Source organism: Telopea speciosissima, chromosome 10, assembly GCF_018873765.1.
Source record: "Telopea speciosissima isolate NSW1024214 ecotype Mountain lineage chromosome 10, Tspe_v1, whole genome shotgun sequence".
NCBI classification, from domain to species: Eukaryota; Viridiplantae; Streptophyta; class Magnoliopsida; order Proteales; family Proteaceae; genus Telopea; species Telopea speciosissima.
Window position 1 is genome coordinate 42,515,877 of NC_057925.1, and position 17,305 is coordinate 42,533,181.

A 17,305-nucleotide genomic window follows, 5' to 3' on the forward strand; every position below is an offset into this window, starting at 1 on the left:
AGCATGCCCTACAGCGACCGGAGTGCTACGAGTGGATATTGATGTAACAAAACCCACATATTCTAGGCCAAGGCCATTTAAAACATGCAAACAAAAGTCCTCATCGACCACTGGATGCCCAAGGATTGCAAGGTGATCAGCAATAGTTTTAAGTTGCAGAAGATAGTCATAGATAGAGGATACACCTCGTTTGGTTTGCTAGAGCTGTAACCTCAACTGCATAATACGGGCTGTGGATGGATTTGAATATAAATGTTCAAGAGTACTCCAAACTTCATAAGAAGTGACACAACCTATCACCTAGGCATGCACAGCCTCTGTAAGTGAGGCAATAAGCCAGCATAACAAAATATGATCCTACCTATTCCACGATATGTAAGCTGGATTGGGATCAATGGTGTTACACCCACACTCGAAATATACCCAAATACCCCGGGGTAAATTAGACCTTTATCAAAGGGTAATGCCATTGTGGCACTGGCCAACACCTGTGACCTCAAACTTAAAATATTATTATGAGAGTCTCCTCGAAGCCCTGGAAGTACGGGTCAAAGCCCCATAACTTTTCTCGAAGTTTGGGCCTTGACAGCAGCAACGAAGTCACGAACGGACTCACTCGAACTAATATCGCTCGTGGATCCGCCCATGTTGTTACCTGCCCTTTTGGTTTATTTTCCTGTGGGACCCACATCCTCGTGTCCCGGACACCATAATTAGACCCTCGGACCAGATGGACCCCACCCTTACCATCAAATGGTTAATTGGGCCATGAAAGTGGGCCCATAAGACTTAATTTAAAATAAATAATGGGTTTTATACCCTAACTTAAGCCAAACAAGCCCTAAGACCTAATTAAACCCAAAACACTAATTAGTGTTTGGGGGCACCTAAATAAACAAAACCTAAGGTCCCCTTTTAACCCTTAAAAGATAAAACAAGCCTTACATTCACTTATCTCTCCCCCTCCCAAGCAAACCGTGGAGGAGAAGAGACAAGGAAGAAGAAGAAGTGGAAGTAGGAGAGGAATGAGAGGGGAAGGGAAGAAGAAGGAGGCCATGCTAAGGTGGCTGGCTGCCCCACATCTCCTCCTCTTGCTGTCTGGACAAGGCTTCAAGAGAAGAAGAAAAAGAAGAGATGGAAAGGAAGGAACGAAAAGGAGGTGGATCTTCAAGGCTGGCTAGGGCTGGAATTGGAGCTCCTCTCACCAAGGTATGACCTAAACCCTAGGTACATCTCTCTTTCCATTTCCATTTTGATAGATTCCTTGAGCTTGAGCTAACCTAGGGTTCCATTTGGGACTCAAGGTGATGCTCATCCCATATTGGGAGCTCTAATGGTGCTGATTAAACCCTGGTTCAAGCTCCTATGAGCTGCCTTGCAACTATTGTTGCTGAACCTTTGGTTCTAAGCCATGAAACCCTACCCTTGGACCAAATGAGACCAAACCCTTATGAGATCTTGGATCCATGAGGTAAACCTAGGTTCTAATGACCCTACAGAGACCTAAGACACCCCCTCCATGACCCTGCGTGTAAGGGGTACTCCAAGCTTCAAGCTGGAGGAGAAGCCCTTTGAAATCTCGAAAAAGATCTCTGACGGACGCACGACCGGATCCACCAATCGCAGTACCATCCGTCAGTCCTTCCAGTATAATCCCAGTAACTTGACATGAATGGACGCAGGGACGGATTTACTCTGTTGCCTCCGCCCATGGGTCTGTTCCCTCTCTGGTATATCTGAAGGATCGAACGGATGCAAGGGCGGATTAAGATGGCGCATCCATCCGTGGATCCGCTCGCTCTTGGATGTGTCTCAGAAATCGAACGGATGCACGAACGGATCCAAGCAAGATGTTCTATTTGTGGATCTGCTCCTTATGTTTTGACATTTTGGCCTGAACGGAGTCAGGGACCCTGTTGCTTCCGTCCGTCAGTCCGCTCGTGCTGTCTTGGTTGAAACTTGATTTTAACCTTGGGGGCATAACATGGGACCCCTTTATACACCTTTTAATGATTGCTTTTGTATTTTTAGGCTACCCATCTCGATGGATAGCTGGTGCACCAATGAGATTCATGTCAACCATGTCGGGTGACACCTGAGTTTGGTGAGTGGATTTTGGGTGACTTTGTTGGGTTTGAATATACATATTAAGCAACCATTATCATGCTATTATATAAATATAAGCATTGTGTGTATTGCATTATTTACCTCAAATGTGAACTGTATGAATGTGATACTATTCTCACCATGGTATCAGGTGACGGTGCCGGATGTGCTTGTACCGGAACCTCAATTTAATTAATTATGAAAACTGTTATATGTCATTCTGATCTGTATGTGTCATGCCTTGCTGATACCCGGGTACTTAATGGAATGAGACGTTGATGCACCCGGAATACTTCTCGGGACGATAGGACTTGCATGTAGTATATCTGTGGCTAGGATGCTTGCTCCCTTATGCTACGACCCTTGCCAACAGGGGTTTATGTGTTGGATAGTCTGAGCACATGTTGTCTATGTAGGTGGGAGAGGCCAGGTCAAGGGTAGTGATGGCTATCAGGGTCTACCACTGTGTGACCTGATGGTTTCTACCAGCATAGGCTACCATGTGATAATTGAGGTTTCACTTGGACGATAAGTTAAGTGACCCTCAGTGTCTCCTGAGTTATCACAATAGCATATACTTGACTTATAGAATCGTGTGTCAGGTGAAAAATGAATCTAACATTAGCATGCATCATTCTGTTTGAAATTGTTTGTGTGTATGTATGTGCATTCCCCTTTGCTCCCTCACTAGCTGGTGTAGCTAACCCCGTTGCGCAACTCCTTTTTAGTTGATATGCAGGTAACTTCTTGATGAACACCGTTGGATGCGAATCAAGTGGAGCCGGTGACTGTGACTTGGATGCAAATGTACACCCAAGAATGGTGCCTTAGTGGCATGATTATTATTTAATTTTTGTACTCATCCACAATCATGTATAAACTTTATGTTTAAATACTAAGGAGAGGTATGAATGGTTATAAATATTGAAATTGTACTATGTGCTATCATTAGAGAACCGATGCTCTATAATTCACATGATTTAATTTAATTTCACTTCCGCTAACTCTGTGATTGGAACGATTTATTCCATTTGGTACGTTCCTTGCTATTATCAAGATTTGATGACAGAGTGGACTGTGGCTCGAGACACTGTATCTTTGATCCTGGTAGGTATTGGGATGACACCGGTTGTCCCAATCACCCTATTTAATGTAAAATATCTTCATCGGGATAGGAGCATGACAAGTGGTGGCAACAGATGTGGCAATGGAGTCATCAGCAACAACAGGGAGAGTGGGGGAGGGACATGGTTTCATGCCATCCACAAATCCAATGAGATCATAACTGTGCAGGAGAGGGAGCAGTTGTGATCGCCAAAACAAATAGTTGTCCAAAAGCTGAATGGAGATCAAATTATTGAAAGAGGGATAAGCTCCAACAGTGAGGGGGGAGGAACTATTAACAATGGAGGGAAGAATTGATCCCAAGGACTCTTGGTTCTCTGATGCCATGTTGAGAAAATAAAGTAGCGATAGAGAAGAAGAGATAGAGATGGACACAATAATGTAACGTGGTTCGGTTTAAGGTAAATCTACATCCACGGCAATAGCAATTCTCTTTGTTATTTATTCCATAGCATTAGGTCCTTATTTATAGATGATTTACAATGGTTATGAGTAACGGTTCCTCCATTGAAGGAAGTAGGTGTCATGAGAACATCTAAGGAAGCAAGAGGTGTCATGAGTAATCCAATATTCTTATCACCTGTTCTCCTTCCAACGTTAACCTTTTCTATTGAAGGTAAGCCTTGCTAGTCCTTTGTGGATGGAATCCTTTGAGATAAATCATCTCCTTTGATTGAGAGATTGTCTTGCTGATTCTTAGAGGATTGAATCCCTTAAGATAAATCATCTCCGTTGACAGAGGGATTGGTTCTAATAAGGACATTATAAACCTATTATTAGAGTTTCAGATAGATTCAATCTGTCGCACAATAGCCTCATGTTCACTTGTACAAACTTCAGGTAGGTTAGAGTTAGAGTTCATATTTTAGAGTTTTTACACTTTAAACATAGGCACAATTACACCATCATCTCCCCCACCCCCCTCCAACAAAAAACAAGAAATCCAAAAAAAGGGGGAACCATATTACAATCCAATACAAGATAGAAACAAGGATTTTTTTAAGACCAGATCGGCTAAACATTTTTATGCAGTTGTAATCAATTTCAAGAGCTCTTCAACCTCTCTCAACCTTCGTTCGGTGCTGTCCCTTAAAGCCAGCGGACGGCCATTCCTACATCAAAAAAGAAAAGGGTTCATCAACTGAATGCAAAAACAATGACAAGAAAGACTTACCAATTGTTGTGGCATCAACTAAACTCAGGTTCTTCAATATGAAAAGAAGATTTCTTTCAACCAAAAGAGAATCCCTTCTCCATAGCCTCACCTCTTATCATTGTTTGCTTTTCTCTTGAGATCTTCAGCAAGGCTATATAGCCTCTTTAAGAGGAGAGGGAGTCTGTGTACAGCATCATAGCCTTTCTGTGTTGAGCACAATTTCTTCAAAAGCTCAGAGGCAATGAAAAATCCTTCCTCCTTGTTCCTGCAGTAAACTTGATGTCGAACAACTAATGAAGCAAAATATGTGGTTCTGAACAAAAGACACAACAGATGAACTAACCTGAGTAACTCCCAGAGGAATATTTCTACAGATCCATGGGTATGAATAAGCACATCAGCTAAATGTGGGTAGTGAGCAAGGTTTCTGAGTGTCGAGAGCGCATATTTTAGAACCTCTTGATCAGGGATGCTACGGCTGACTGAACGAATCAGTTTCAATAGTGTGTCAATGGCTCCAGCAGACACAAGCTTCTCACAACAATTCTGAGAATGTGTTGTAGCCACATCTGCACCCAAAAAGGGGGGTGGAGGCACAAAAGTATAATTATTACCTTTAAAGTGACCGTGAGTGGTTGAGAATTACTGAATTAGTCATCATAATTTCAACATATTCTTTTCTTAAATCAATGGGACTAGTAAGGAAGTGTTAAGACATTATAAATAACCAACTAGAAAATCCATATTTCCAAAATTATATAGCAATTCTATTCCCTGATTCATAAAGGAAATACATTGCAAGAATCTTAAGTTATCATTAGAATGTCTCAAAACATCATACAGGGTTTGTTTGCTGTTGTTACAAAAATGTCCAACATCTATTGGAAAATAAAAAATTAAGAACTAAGTATGTTACATTGTTAGTCTTATTTCACTATTTCTAATATTGTGGTAGAAAAAATGAAAATAATATTTTAGTTCTAATATTGTTGTTTAATAAACAGAAATAATTATGGGCTATGCCTGTCCAATATGACCAATAAATAATCTAAGCAAGAGTTCGGATAAGAGAACAGAACAGTGTAACTGAAACAATGTCTCCTCTCTCAAAGACCCTGTCACCAAGAGAGAGGTTACCTAGAGTAGAACAAATATGAAGAATGCTACTGACACTTCTCATGTTCAATAGTTCTGAAAGAGCGGCTACAAGTCTATTTATAAGACGCATACTATCATCCACATTTGCAGCAGACTTTTGCACTCTGATCCGCAAATCTTGTACCTGCTCTTTCGATTCTTTCCGTGCAAGGTACCCTTTCCAATATGACTGTCCAAGTAAAGATATTTAGCCAAACTATTGAAGAAAAATAATATAAAGTTGAAGGCTATAAAAATCATGAAATTATTTTTATTTAATAAAGTTTATTCATGATTAAAACAGGAAAAAGTACATTAAGCTCATTGCGGATCGAAGCATAATGAGTAACACTTTGTAGTTCCATGTTGATGCATTGATTGAAAGAAGAAAGTATTCAAATCCTAAACAAATACAAGTTGCTGCCTCAGTGTTGTCAAGTTAAAATACGCTACTCTTGAATATCTAGGTTCATAGAAGCAGTACAAATATGCGTGATGTGATACCTGAGCTAATTGCGCAAGGCTGTACCCAATAATTTCTTAGTAAACTCAACCCCCCCCCCCCCTTAACATCCCCCCTAAAGAAAAGAAAAAATAAAGAAATCCATAACTTCAATGGTTGCCAGTTATCATCACAATCCACACTACATCAGACTATTGATGTGACTATGGTGCTAGGAAAGCTCTAGCACCAGGCACTCAAGATATAGGAGTCGGCTGGATATGCAAAAAATCAAGCATATAGAAGATTGAGTTTTTAACTAAAATGAAATCAGTTTTATGCATATGGAACAAAGTGGGGGGGAAATTTTAATGACAGCAGCCCAGCTGGAAGAAATTTTGTGCATCCCATTCCAATCTCATATCAATCTTCAAAATGATGGGTTAGCTTTATTCAACTAAACTTGACTGAAGAATGCCAAGGTGGGAGAGAACATCTAAACACATTAACATAAGACGACTCCTTTCATAGCTTGCATGGAAAGCTCAAGCCGAGTAAATAACACTAGTAATAAACCAATATTAGCATCAAACATCTGAAGTTTAATATTTACAGCTGTTATTTGAAAATTTATCTAAATGCATTTGTTAAGTTCCAGTATTTTTGGGCAGTAGAAAGCACTCAATAAGATTTCTTGTATTTAGCCAAATATAAGGATTGTCATAACATAAAACAGATTGTAATATTGATTCTATATCACAAAACCAGCACATCTTAAATGACTTGTCTGGAAGTATTACTTGGATCACAACAACACGATGCTGCTCCTTTCTAGCAACTTGTTTAGCAATCCACTGACGAATATGAGACTGAATAACTGTTACTGCCCTTGTTCTGGATTTCATCCACAAAACACTCTTCCACCACCTTTGCAATTTCAGAACTGAATACAAAAGAACTTTCAATTCAGGGCCCTGGATGAAGTCTCTCGATATCTCATCAATGCAACAACGACGCCTAAACGAGTGAAGACAAGAAGCACCTACACTGAAACAGCTTCAGAATACCACAACCAGCAAAGCATACAGGACCCAATCATAGTAATAATTAATAAATCAGCATCATATTAGAGAAAATTCCTCACATACCTAGAAGCCTCCTTCGATCAATCTGCCCTCTGACAAACCGTTGAATTTCCATGGCTGCATGCCCGTAACTCTGAAAAGCCTTCCTGCATTTTACGCATCGGAGACCATTCTGGATCTTTATTATAGCATTCTTTTGATTTAGAAAATCTTTCCTCACCAACCAACTGCGCCAATGACTCTGGATTTATTGCAGCAAACAATAACACCAAATATATGAACCTCTTTTGTCATTATTAATTAAATTCTTTTAGGTACTCTCTCTCTCTCTCTCTCACACACACACAAAAGAGGGAATACATAAATAGGAAGTCCACTCAACAATGGGAGGTAGCAGAAACTCCACAGAGAGAACCAAAACCAAATCTTAAAATGGCTAATCTGGAAGTCTTACTTGAATCACAACAATACAATGCCACTTCCTTCTAGCAACTTGTTTAGCAATCCATTGACGAATATGCAACTGAATAACTATAACTGCCCTTGTTCTGGATTTCATCCACAAGAAGCTCTTCCACCACCTTTGCAATTTCAGAACTGAATACAAAAGAACTTTCAATTCAGGGCTCTGGATGAAGTCTCTCGAGATCTCATCAATGCAACAATACCCTCTAACCGAGTTAAGACAAGAAGCACCTGCACTGAACCAGCTTCAGAGTACCACAACCAGCAAAGCAAACAATACCCAATCATAATAATAATTAATAAATCATCATCAAATTAAAGACAAAAAATTCCGCACAAACCGACAAGACTCCTTCGATCAACCTGCCCTCTGACAAACCGTTGAATTTCAATGGCTGCATGCCTGTAACTCTGAAAAGTCTTCCAGCATTTTACGCATCTGAGGTCATTCTGGATCTTTATTATAGCATTCTTTTGATTTAAAAAATCTTTCCTCGCCATCCAACTGCGCCAATGACTCTGGAATTATTGCAGCAAACAGCACCAGATATATAAACCTCTTTTGTCATTTTTAGTCTCTCTCTCTCTCTCTCTCTCTATCTAGGTAGTCCACTCAACGAAGGAGGCAGCAGAAACTTTACAGGGAGAGAACTCACCTGAATCACAACAATTTGATGCCTCACTCTATTAGCTTCTCTCCGAGCAACCCATCCACGAATACAGGATTGAATTATGATTGCTGACCTAAGTGTACATTGTTGAAACACCATCTGACATTTTAGAGATCGAATCATACTCCGAATCTCTATCAGCGCTCTCCTTTGATGCAAAAAGTTTTTCCTCATGAACCAACCACGCCAATGACTCTGAATTATGGTTGCAGCAATGCATTGGTTGGAGAAAGAAGTGTGCATGGCAAGTTCTCTCCAAGCAACCTGAATATTATCCTCCGCATCAATTTGGAGGTCCTTAACTATCAATTTGCCATCCATCAGCTTACTCTGTAATTGAACCAAGTCATAAATTTAGACCTTGTTCACTCCATATATGAGTATATGACCACATAATAATGGCAACAGTGAGAATGGAAAGAGGCATAACCTCAACATTGAACATGCTTTCACTCTGATGTCTTCGCTTAATCCAAGCCCTTGCTGCTTGCTGAATAATCAAAGCGGACTTTCTCAACCTGATAAAGCTATGTCTGTCAACTAAGAACTTAAAATACCTCTGAAATGTGTGTGAGTGTTCCTGCAATCCTGTCCAGGAAAATCAAAGGATCATGTAATGGGAGTGGAGATCTAATTTATAGGCAGAGAAACAAGTTCTGGAACAATTACAGCTCGTCATATACCAAAAGACTGCAGTACAATGACTGAGGAACTGGCTTTCTTGAAGGTTCCCATCTGCTTCACTTTTAGCCAAGCCAGAATAACAGTTTGCAGCAAAGAAGATGCGGACTTTATCTTCAAAAACTTGTGGCACTCAATTGAACCTCTGAGATAAGACTGTATGATTTTTGCAGCCCTTTCTAGGAGAATACATAATACCCAACTCAATATTAAAGGAATGTTAATTGTAAAGATTGCTAGCATAGTAATACAGGTGTTTTTTATTTTTAAGAAAAAGAGTGGAAAATGGGATCCTAGTTCAATGAAACATTGCTAGCTCCCCTCAGCTTCCTTCACATAAGCGGATCAGAGACTAAAAGAGAAAAATTATGAGATAGCAGTTGTTACAGGAGGCTAAAATATTGAGACAGAAATTGGGGGATGAAAGGACAAGCAATTCTTGGTTAGGCTAATTTTGATAGGATCAAGGGACACATTTCAACACTGAAATAGCAGAGAATAGATATGGGTCACTGAAATTATTCATAGTTTGGATCTCAACCTTTTCAATAAACCAAGAAACATGTCATCTAGCTTTTGGATAAATTTATAGCAAAGCCAAGAAACAAAGGTTCCCAATTAAGATTAATAGGACAATATTTATACAAGTTACCAGTGTTTCTGAGAATGGAGGGGAAAAGGTATGGTTCAGGCCAGATGATCAATTGTCTGAATGTTCCAACCACCGGTCCAACCACAAAAATAGGGGGAAAGAAAAGAAAATAGAAAAATGAAACTGGATGACAGGTCTTTCAGGGCTGGCAGTGAATGATCTGAGTGATCATGACTGCTGTCCCAACAACCTTCAAAACACATTGCAATAAAAGATGTCAAGAAAAGTTCCAGTAAGACCTGGTGACCTAGATCAATGGTTCAGTACAGTGTACCAAGTATTGCAGACATCAACATAAAGTATATTAGCACATTAACTATCTCATTTAGGAAACTATGAAAAATAGAGACATTTCATACAAATTACCTCTTTGAATGTCAGAGAACTGATTGCTATCCACATGACCCCGTACATTAGAGGCAGATGGTTTATGTACACAGCTATTGTTTCGTTTAGCCATATCTTCCCACCAAGCCTTGATGGCTCTAACTGTTTTCACAGCATCTGCTTTGACAGATGTGAAGGAATCAGACAGCATGCAACCTCAATACAGTAAAAGTACAGAAATAATGGTTGAAGTTTCCAACAAGGTACAAAAACACACACACACAATATATCTATATATCTATATATATATATATATATATATATATATATATATATATATTGAGAATCCTCAACAAAGCCAAATTGCAGATCACTAATGGGACTTTCTATATGGAATCAATGAAAAAGTACCCTGTAACATTAATATGGTTCTTTCATAGTTTCGCAATCAGGGTACCCCAATAAGGAAGAGTGTACTCATGCAGATTTCTCTGATTCCATTTTAATTAAGGAAGAGTGTACTCATGCAGACGTCATGAATTGCATCCAGAATAATGACAATTGATATCCAAACTACTATGTAGTTGCTGACTAATCCTTTTCCAATACTACACTCTTGTATGGTTCTACATCCATTAATGTCTCATTTGACTTTCCATAATCTAAACCAACTCTATGTGGTATCCCCTAAGTTCCTCTAAAAGCATTCATTCATAAATACTATCCTTTCCTACATACATTCTGTTAATGTCTTGTTTCATTTTTAGCGAAATTCTGTGTATAAAGCATGGAAGGTTTAAGGCCATCTTATACAATTTTACTCACAATTAATTAGCATGAATAAATCACATAGCTCTGCATGAGCAACACTCCATACTTGTAAATTCTATCTACTAAAATTCCTCATTGTGTTTAACTTTAAAATACATGACATTTTGTCTGGTAATTTTGCTTTTCCAGGGAACTAGATTTTTGTTTGTACTTTAGGATGTATTTGAACGTGATAAAAGATATTCTGGAACCTTCTCTATGACAAAGATCAAGATAATTAAAGAACTTGAACTACAATGTTGATAAAATAAACACTACAAATAGAAAGGAAACTATAAACCCACATTGGATGATACTTAAATAATTTAAGAAAGACACCTGAATTTTAGCTGCATTTGTTAAAAATCTAAAATAACGTTCGTAGAAAAATAAACGATAGGAAGATTGTAACCTCTGTATTCATCTGATCCATTTTCTTTCACTGGCTTTTCAGAATTCAGCAAACACTTCTCTAGACTTAAACGCTTCTTATGTGGACTTTGACAATTGCATCCCAGAAGCTTATGCAGATTCAATATATCCTAGAAAGGAGATAAAAATGTGTTGAGAATAATATTTTAGACTAACAAGCTCCAAACATCACTTGTCACAAAACTTCAAAATTACCATGTTTTTCCTGCCAATCAGCTGAGATGAAAGGAATACCAACAAAACTATCACACTATGTTCATTACAGGGACCATGGTGTTCAAGTATGTCGCTCATTTGCAGAACCTGTAAATGATCAAACGTGACATATGACAGTACAGAGAGTATTTAATTATGCAATCATATATTCCATGTACTAGTAAATTATTGAGGCCTTACCTCAGGAAAATTTCCCAAGATTGATGTTAGCTTCTGCGATAAAATAAAGTTGTGTATTGCATCGGTATTATCAGCAGATAACAAAATAGACTCTTCATAATTGGCATCCTGAACCCCCCATTAACAAATGGGACAACTGGCCATTAGAAACCAAGAGTATGAATGTTATAAATGTGAGAACCAAATCAAACAAAATACATTACAGTTTCACCTTATGAAAATAAGAACAACAAAGTTCCTTATGGAAATAGTAATCAATCAAGCACCACATGGCTTTACCATCAACCAAAGATGCAAAACTGTCAACCTTGACATCATACTTCTGACAAATGACCTGCAATGGTCATAGTAAAATACATTCACAGCCGTAAGAACTTACCATCTGAATCAAATAAACAAAAGTCACCACATATGAGCAATTTAAAAATTTTAACCTCAATGAAACGAAGCAATAGAAAACAGTCTTAATAACCAAACACAACTACATACACAAATTTTCTATTATTTGTTAAGTGACCCCATCCTTATCAACAAACTAGTCAATGCATCTGTTTACCCACAAGAAAGGAATTCGGCCGCACAAAGAGACATAGTAAATTTGCATTGTAGCATGCAAAATTCCAATCCCTCCACCCCACAAGGACTGACTGTTGTGGATTTTTTTGTGTCCCGATTTGTTTGTCCATTACAATATTAAAGCTTCAAAATCATAGTTAACACGGCGTCGCCTTGCCGCCTTGTTGGTGTCGTCTTGATTTTAGACCCTCTCCAAAGCCATGGCCACCTTGATAACTGTGTTCAAAATTTTCTCCATTTCCCATGCTACCCTTAGCATGTTTAATGCATTAAAAAGAAAGTGAGGATGGTGCATTAAAAGAGGGAGAGAAGAAGGATATTTAATGTTGTAGTCGTAAATATATAAAGGCCAATTGTGGAAGATTAATGAAAACATAATTAATGCAATAACAAACTCTCCTTAAAAGTGAGAATTGTCAAACTTGACAATCTTTGTGCAATGGACAGAGAAAAATATTCCAGGATGTTCAACTGATAAATGGGATAGAAGACTTGGTATTCCCCATCAACCTCTGAATAGTAGTGAATCTGTTCCTATGCACTCATTGGTAGATCCATTGAATTGTCTTACTTCTATTCACCTATATCTAAAAGATATTTTGGTTAAGCTGTATATTTGTACAAAATCAAGGGACCGCACATATTGCTAAGAGAGTGAACTAAAACAAATTCTCTGCCAAAAAAGATAAAATAAAATAAAACAATTTCTAAATAAATTTGTAATTCAGGGGAGAGAGAGAGAGAGAAATGTAAGTTTTATGTGGGGAAGTATGTTTTGTGATTCAACTCCATTTTTTATCTTTTCCTTTAGGTCTTCAGATTAGTAATTGCATCCAAAATATTTACCAAATAACAGAAGTTCAATTGTAGATTACATAAGACTATGTTTCGATTCCAAAGAAACATGTGCAGACTTTCATGAACAGAAAGTTAATTAGAACAACCAGAAGACCAGTATAATACCTGAATCCACTCCAGAAGCATTTCCATCAGATTGGAAGTTTTACCCTTTGAATGGTCGTACCAAACAGAAAAAGGAAAATTAGAAATGGAAGTATGATCACATGCCAAACAGAATTTTAGGGGAAAATAACTGTTGTGAGTCATTAGTGTAGGTGGAATAATTATCTAGCAATCAGATATAGAAAGATCAAAGATTAGAAATTAATCTTATCCAGCTTCCTGGTTTATATTCAGACATGAGAAATAAGTTCAGATAATCTTGGTGTAGAATGTAAGAGATAGAAAATGTCATACACTTCAGAAATAAGGACATACCATGTTAGCCCCCTTGACTTTAGATATTTCTTCAAGCAACAGTGTCTTGTTGATTAACAGTGGTAACTGCAGAATTATTGAGAAATCAATCTTGTACAATTTGAAGCCAAACCAAGTACAAAAATATCATATACCAGGCTTTTGGTACAGCTCAAGCTCCCATAACTTACAGCAGGGAAAAAAAACGTTTGGCTCATTACATTACATCTTGTGGAAAAATAAATATAAAGCAACTAGTGATGCAGAAATGCAATCAGATCTTCTGCATCCACAAAATTCTGAACTCCATTCAACACATTCCATAACAAGCACAATAGTAGGTGCCCTGGGCTTGGAGTAGTGAACATTGTAATAAATAGAACTCAAAATAAATACCATCAATGATAGAAATAAGCAATGGGCTATAAATCCCAATGGAACCCAAGTAGTAAGGACAGTCACTCATAATTGACACAACCGATTGCAATGAGGAAAGGGGGGGCGATTTTTAAAGTTTTAACCCAACAACTAACCCTTTTCTACCCTGCCCAGAATTTTCCATCCATTTCATTGGCTAATGTCAAAATAATTTCCATGTTGATTGGAGAGCAAGGATCCATGTAGCCGACTTATTGGGGATAAGGCTATGTTGTTGTTGTTGTTGTTGTTGTTGTTGTTGTGGGTTGGCTAATGTCAAAAAATCTAATACTCGGCAGGGTTCAGTTCGGGTAACCCCTGAACTCACCCAACCCATTCCACACCTAATGAGGAATGATTTTTGGAGACGTAGAATCATCAAATCACATAACAGCAGGAAATAACAGAAATAGTTAAAGTGTCATGTAAAAATTCTGAAAATTTGAGAAATGAAACAAACCTGTAAGTGAACAAAGATATTCCACAGCAGCGAAAGGGTGAGCTCCTTGTCTCCATTAACAACATCTTCAGCTAAAATCATCTCTCCATCTTCATCATATAATGGCACAGCAGCCTGTTTGAGATATTGCATAGCTAACTGACAATTTGCTAAATTCTTCTTCCTAGTGTCTGAAGGAACTGCCATTTTCTGATCATGGGCTAAACCATCAAAATCCCTAACCACTAAAAAAGATCCTATGAGAAAGTAACAAGAAAATTGTGTTTCTTTTAAATGAAGCTAACCATGAGAATTGAGGCATCGTGTTGCAGGAGTTGAATGGCTCTACAAAGCCGTATACCATCCTGAAGATCTTCAAATAACTCTTTCACAGTGAAGTCATACTCCAAGAGTGTGTACTGCAGCAAAAGTTAGGTCTCACTTATTTGCTCAATCAACCATTAAAAGTGCATGCCAACATGCATTATATTCAACTCCCATCAGGGAGTACATAAGAATCCAATAGGCAAATATTAAGATAAAAAGTCAAACCCAAATTACCACCTCATTCCTGAACAAACACAAGACAATAAGGAAAGCGACATGGCACAAGACAACAATAGCATGGCCACTTACCTGTTGGTAATGGACTTTGTATCCAATGATTACCAGATGTGCAAGAACATTGCCTTCTCCATGCATTACCTCCGATGATAAGAAATCTAATTTATTACATAACAAGATATAGGAGAAGAAATTAACCCAAAATTTATATAACATGAAGAAAAAGAATTCTCAGTTATAAATCAACACAAGAGGGAAAGTCAAGTTAGACTACCATGTATAACTTGTCGACTTGATTTAATATCAGATTGAGAAATGAACAACAGTGGAGAACCCCCATCAGTCCCATCAATACCATAATTGATCGGAAGACTGCTTTGAGATTTAGCTCTATCAAGTATAAGAACAAGCAACAAAAACCTCTTCAATATGACATTTCCCAAAACCTCAAAGTAACCTGGTCTGTATAGACCTTCAACCAACTTGTTATAAGCATAAGCTCTTGCGAGACCCGCATGAGAAAAGAATTGCTTCTCAACCACCATCTTTAAGAACAGGACTTCTTGATCAGAATTTACATCTACAGAGGGAAAAAAGGATTCACCACCAAAAATAATGTACAATCCAATTCGAAGCCAAATTGGATTATAAGTCATGAGAACTCGTGTGGCCTTCTTCTTCATTCCTACATCGGTTACTATGGGACAGTGTGCTTTCATCTTGAACCTCCCTTCATCTATATTCTGTAACACAAGACACAACACAGATTCAAATACTGAAACAACTCTTTAGGTTCATACATTAAACCTCCATTGAATAGTCTGTGAACCACCAGAGAAAATGGACGTTTACTGGAAATGTGTGATTCACTGGGCTTAACTAAATATTGATGTTTCCTCCAATTGGACCATGACTACTAAACAGTAAGCCCAGTATTAAATAATGTTCAATAAGGTAAAAGTGCCTCATAGTAAATATTTTCAGGGAGCCAACTTATTCTGCAAAATAATTACGGCACCAACTAATTAAAATTATTGAAATGGTATCTAAAAAACCCCATGACTAAAAATCTGTTCTATATCCCCTCCTTAAAACATTTTAGATGTTGGAATTTGTAAAAAGACAAAAGTAACCCTACAAATCACAATCAAATAGTTAGAAATACCCTTCAAAGATCTAGATCCTTATAATTTTTTGGTTAGTATAGCATGCAATTGAAAATAAAATTAGTCAAAATTTATCATTTTAGAGGTATTGTTTCTTTTTTGTGATCATTTATATGCCTTAAGAACTAAAATGTTGCAAGAAGGGAATTATAAGATACAATTCCACCTTTACAGGGTCTGATATATAGAAAGTATACAATGGGCTTTTTTGGTTAGGAGTTTTGTACGAGGGGATTTTAAGGTATTTTTCCGAATTTTTTCAAGTCTTACTTCCTTCTACTCGTTTAAGTGAAATTAGCAATTTAGTCATTGGAAATTAGGGCAGAAGTTATAGAATGATGATAAACAATGCAACAGTCTTTCATTTTTCTATTAGGGAATTACACCAGTTCCTTACCCAAAACTGTTTCCCAAATCATTCCACCACAACTTGGACAACATTTATGAACAAATTATGATCCATAAAGCGTACGAGGAGACTGAATGCAGACCTTTGCTACTTGACTGATTACAGACAGAACCTCCTTGCAGCTCCCTAAACTCAGGTAGGCCCTCATCCGCTGCGTCAAATCTTCAAAGCTGCAAACCTCCCGCATTGAAATCTCCAGTGATGAAAATGCCGACAATGACAATGACGGCTCAGCATTAGCAAAATGTGCAGCCTGCCACGACTTATCCCTCTGGCGCTTTGGGGCCCTCCAGGCTCCGTCGATCCCAATGTCAACTCCTGGCCAACTGTCCCTCTTACCGTTCGCAAACACCGTCGCCTCAATTTCCACTCGAGCTGCTCCATTCAAGGCGGAAAGATCGCAACCACAAGATTTAGGATTCTCCAAGAGGAAATTGAGCCAAGCAGAGAGTGATTTGGCAAGACATTTAAGTGATTTCTCTTTGAGAATTTGGGCCTTGAGAGAGGACTGATATTGTTCGAGTTCGAAAGCTTTGAGTTTGCGAGCAGCTTTTGATCTAGAGGATGGAGCAATTGAAGTGCGGCGACGGAAAGCAGAGGATGAAGAAGATGGGGTTTGTTTTGATGCAGTAAAGAAGTGAGGAAATGGTGAATTAAAAGTAGGGTTTTGAGAGGAATGCTTAGGAGTTCTAAAGTTGGAGATGTCTCTGAGGAGCGTAGAAGGATTTGGTGATGGTGAAGGGGATGGTTGATCTCCTTCCATTCTTTCTACTCTTTCCTACCCCTTCTCGCTCTTCCTTCTTCTTTCTACTCGTACTCTTTTCAGCGAGAAACTGAAACTATGAAGCCATGGTGAGATTTGAATTTGAAGAGGAAAAGAAGCGGGAACATGTAGGATTTTAATCCTAAGTGTGGGGAAATGGGGAAAATTATCTCCAACAATTCCCTGGTCCAATTCCCTAGTGTCTTAAATAAAAGTGGGGTGGACCCCA

The 17,305-nt window shown here is 38.2% G+C and overlaps 1 protein-coding gene across 5 annotated transcripts; it reads right to left on the reverse strand.

Annotated features, from left to right (window-relative positions):
- Nucleotides 1-4,192: 4,192 nt before the first annotated feature.
- Nucleotides 4,193-17,181, reverse strand: LOC122644128 (abnormal spindle-like microcephaly-associated protein homolog). 5 transcript variants are annotated; one of them, XM_043837735.1, is made up of 23 exons: nucleotides 16,396-17,181; nucleotides 15,013-15,481; nucleotides 14,811-14,896; nucleotides 14,480-14,593; nucleotides 14,196-14,384; nucleotides 13,340-13,405; nucleotides 13,025-13,081; nucleotides 11,697-11,819; nucleotides 11,486-11,602; nucleotides 11,285-11,392; nucleotides 11,070-11,199; nucleotides 9,887-10,024; nucleotides 8,871-9,047; nucleotides 8,618-8,775; nucleotides 8,173-8,517; nucleotides 7,858-8,035; nucleotides 7,506-7,648; nucleotides 7,115-7,292; nucleotides 6,767-7,008; nucleotides 5,525-5,714; nucleotides 4,731-4,956; nucleotides 4,497-4,652; nucleotides 4,193-4,343 (listed from the first exon to the last, which is right to left on the reverse strand). In XM_043837735.1, the coding sequence occupies exons 1-23, from the start codon at nucleotides 17,074-17,076 to the stop codon at nucleotides 4,256-4,258; spliced, it is 4,359 nt and encodes a 1,452-aa protein (XP_043693670.1). In that variant the 5' UTR covers nucleotides 17,077-17,181; the 3' UTR covers nucleotides 4,193-4,255. The 5 variants fall into 5 exon arrangements, with proteins under 5 accessions (XP_043693670.1, XP_043693669.1, XP_043693668.1 ...); XM_043837734.1 differs by having other exon boundaries at nucleotides 6,767-7,013; nucleotides 7,120-7,292; nucleotides 7,506-7,747; XM_043837733.1 differs by having other exon boundaries at nucleotides 7,506-7,747.
- Nucleotides 17,182-17,305: the final 124 nt, after the last annotated feature.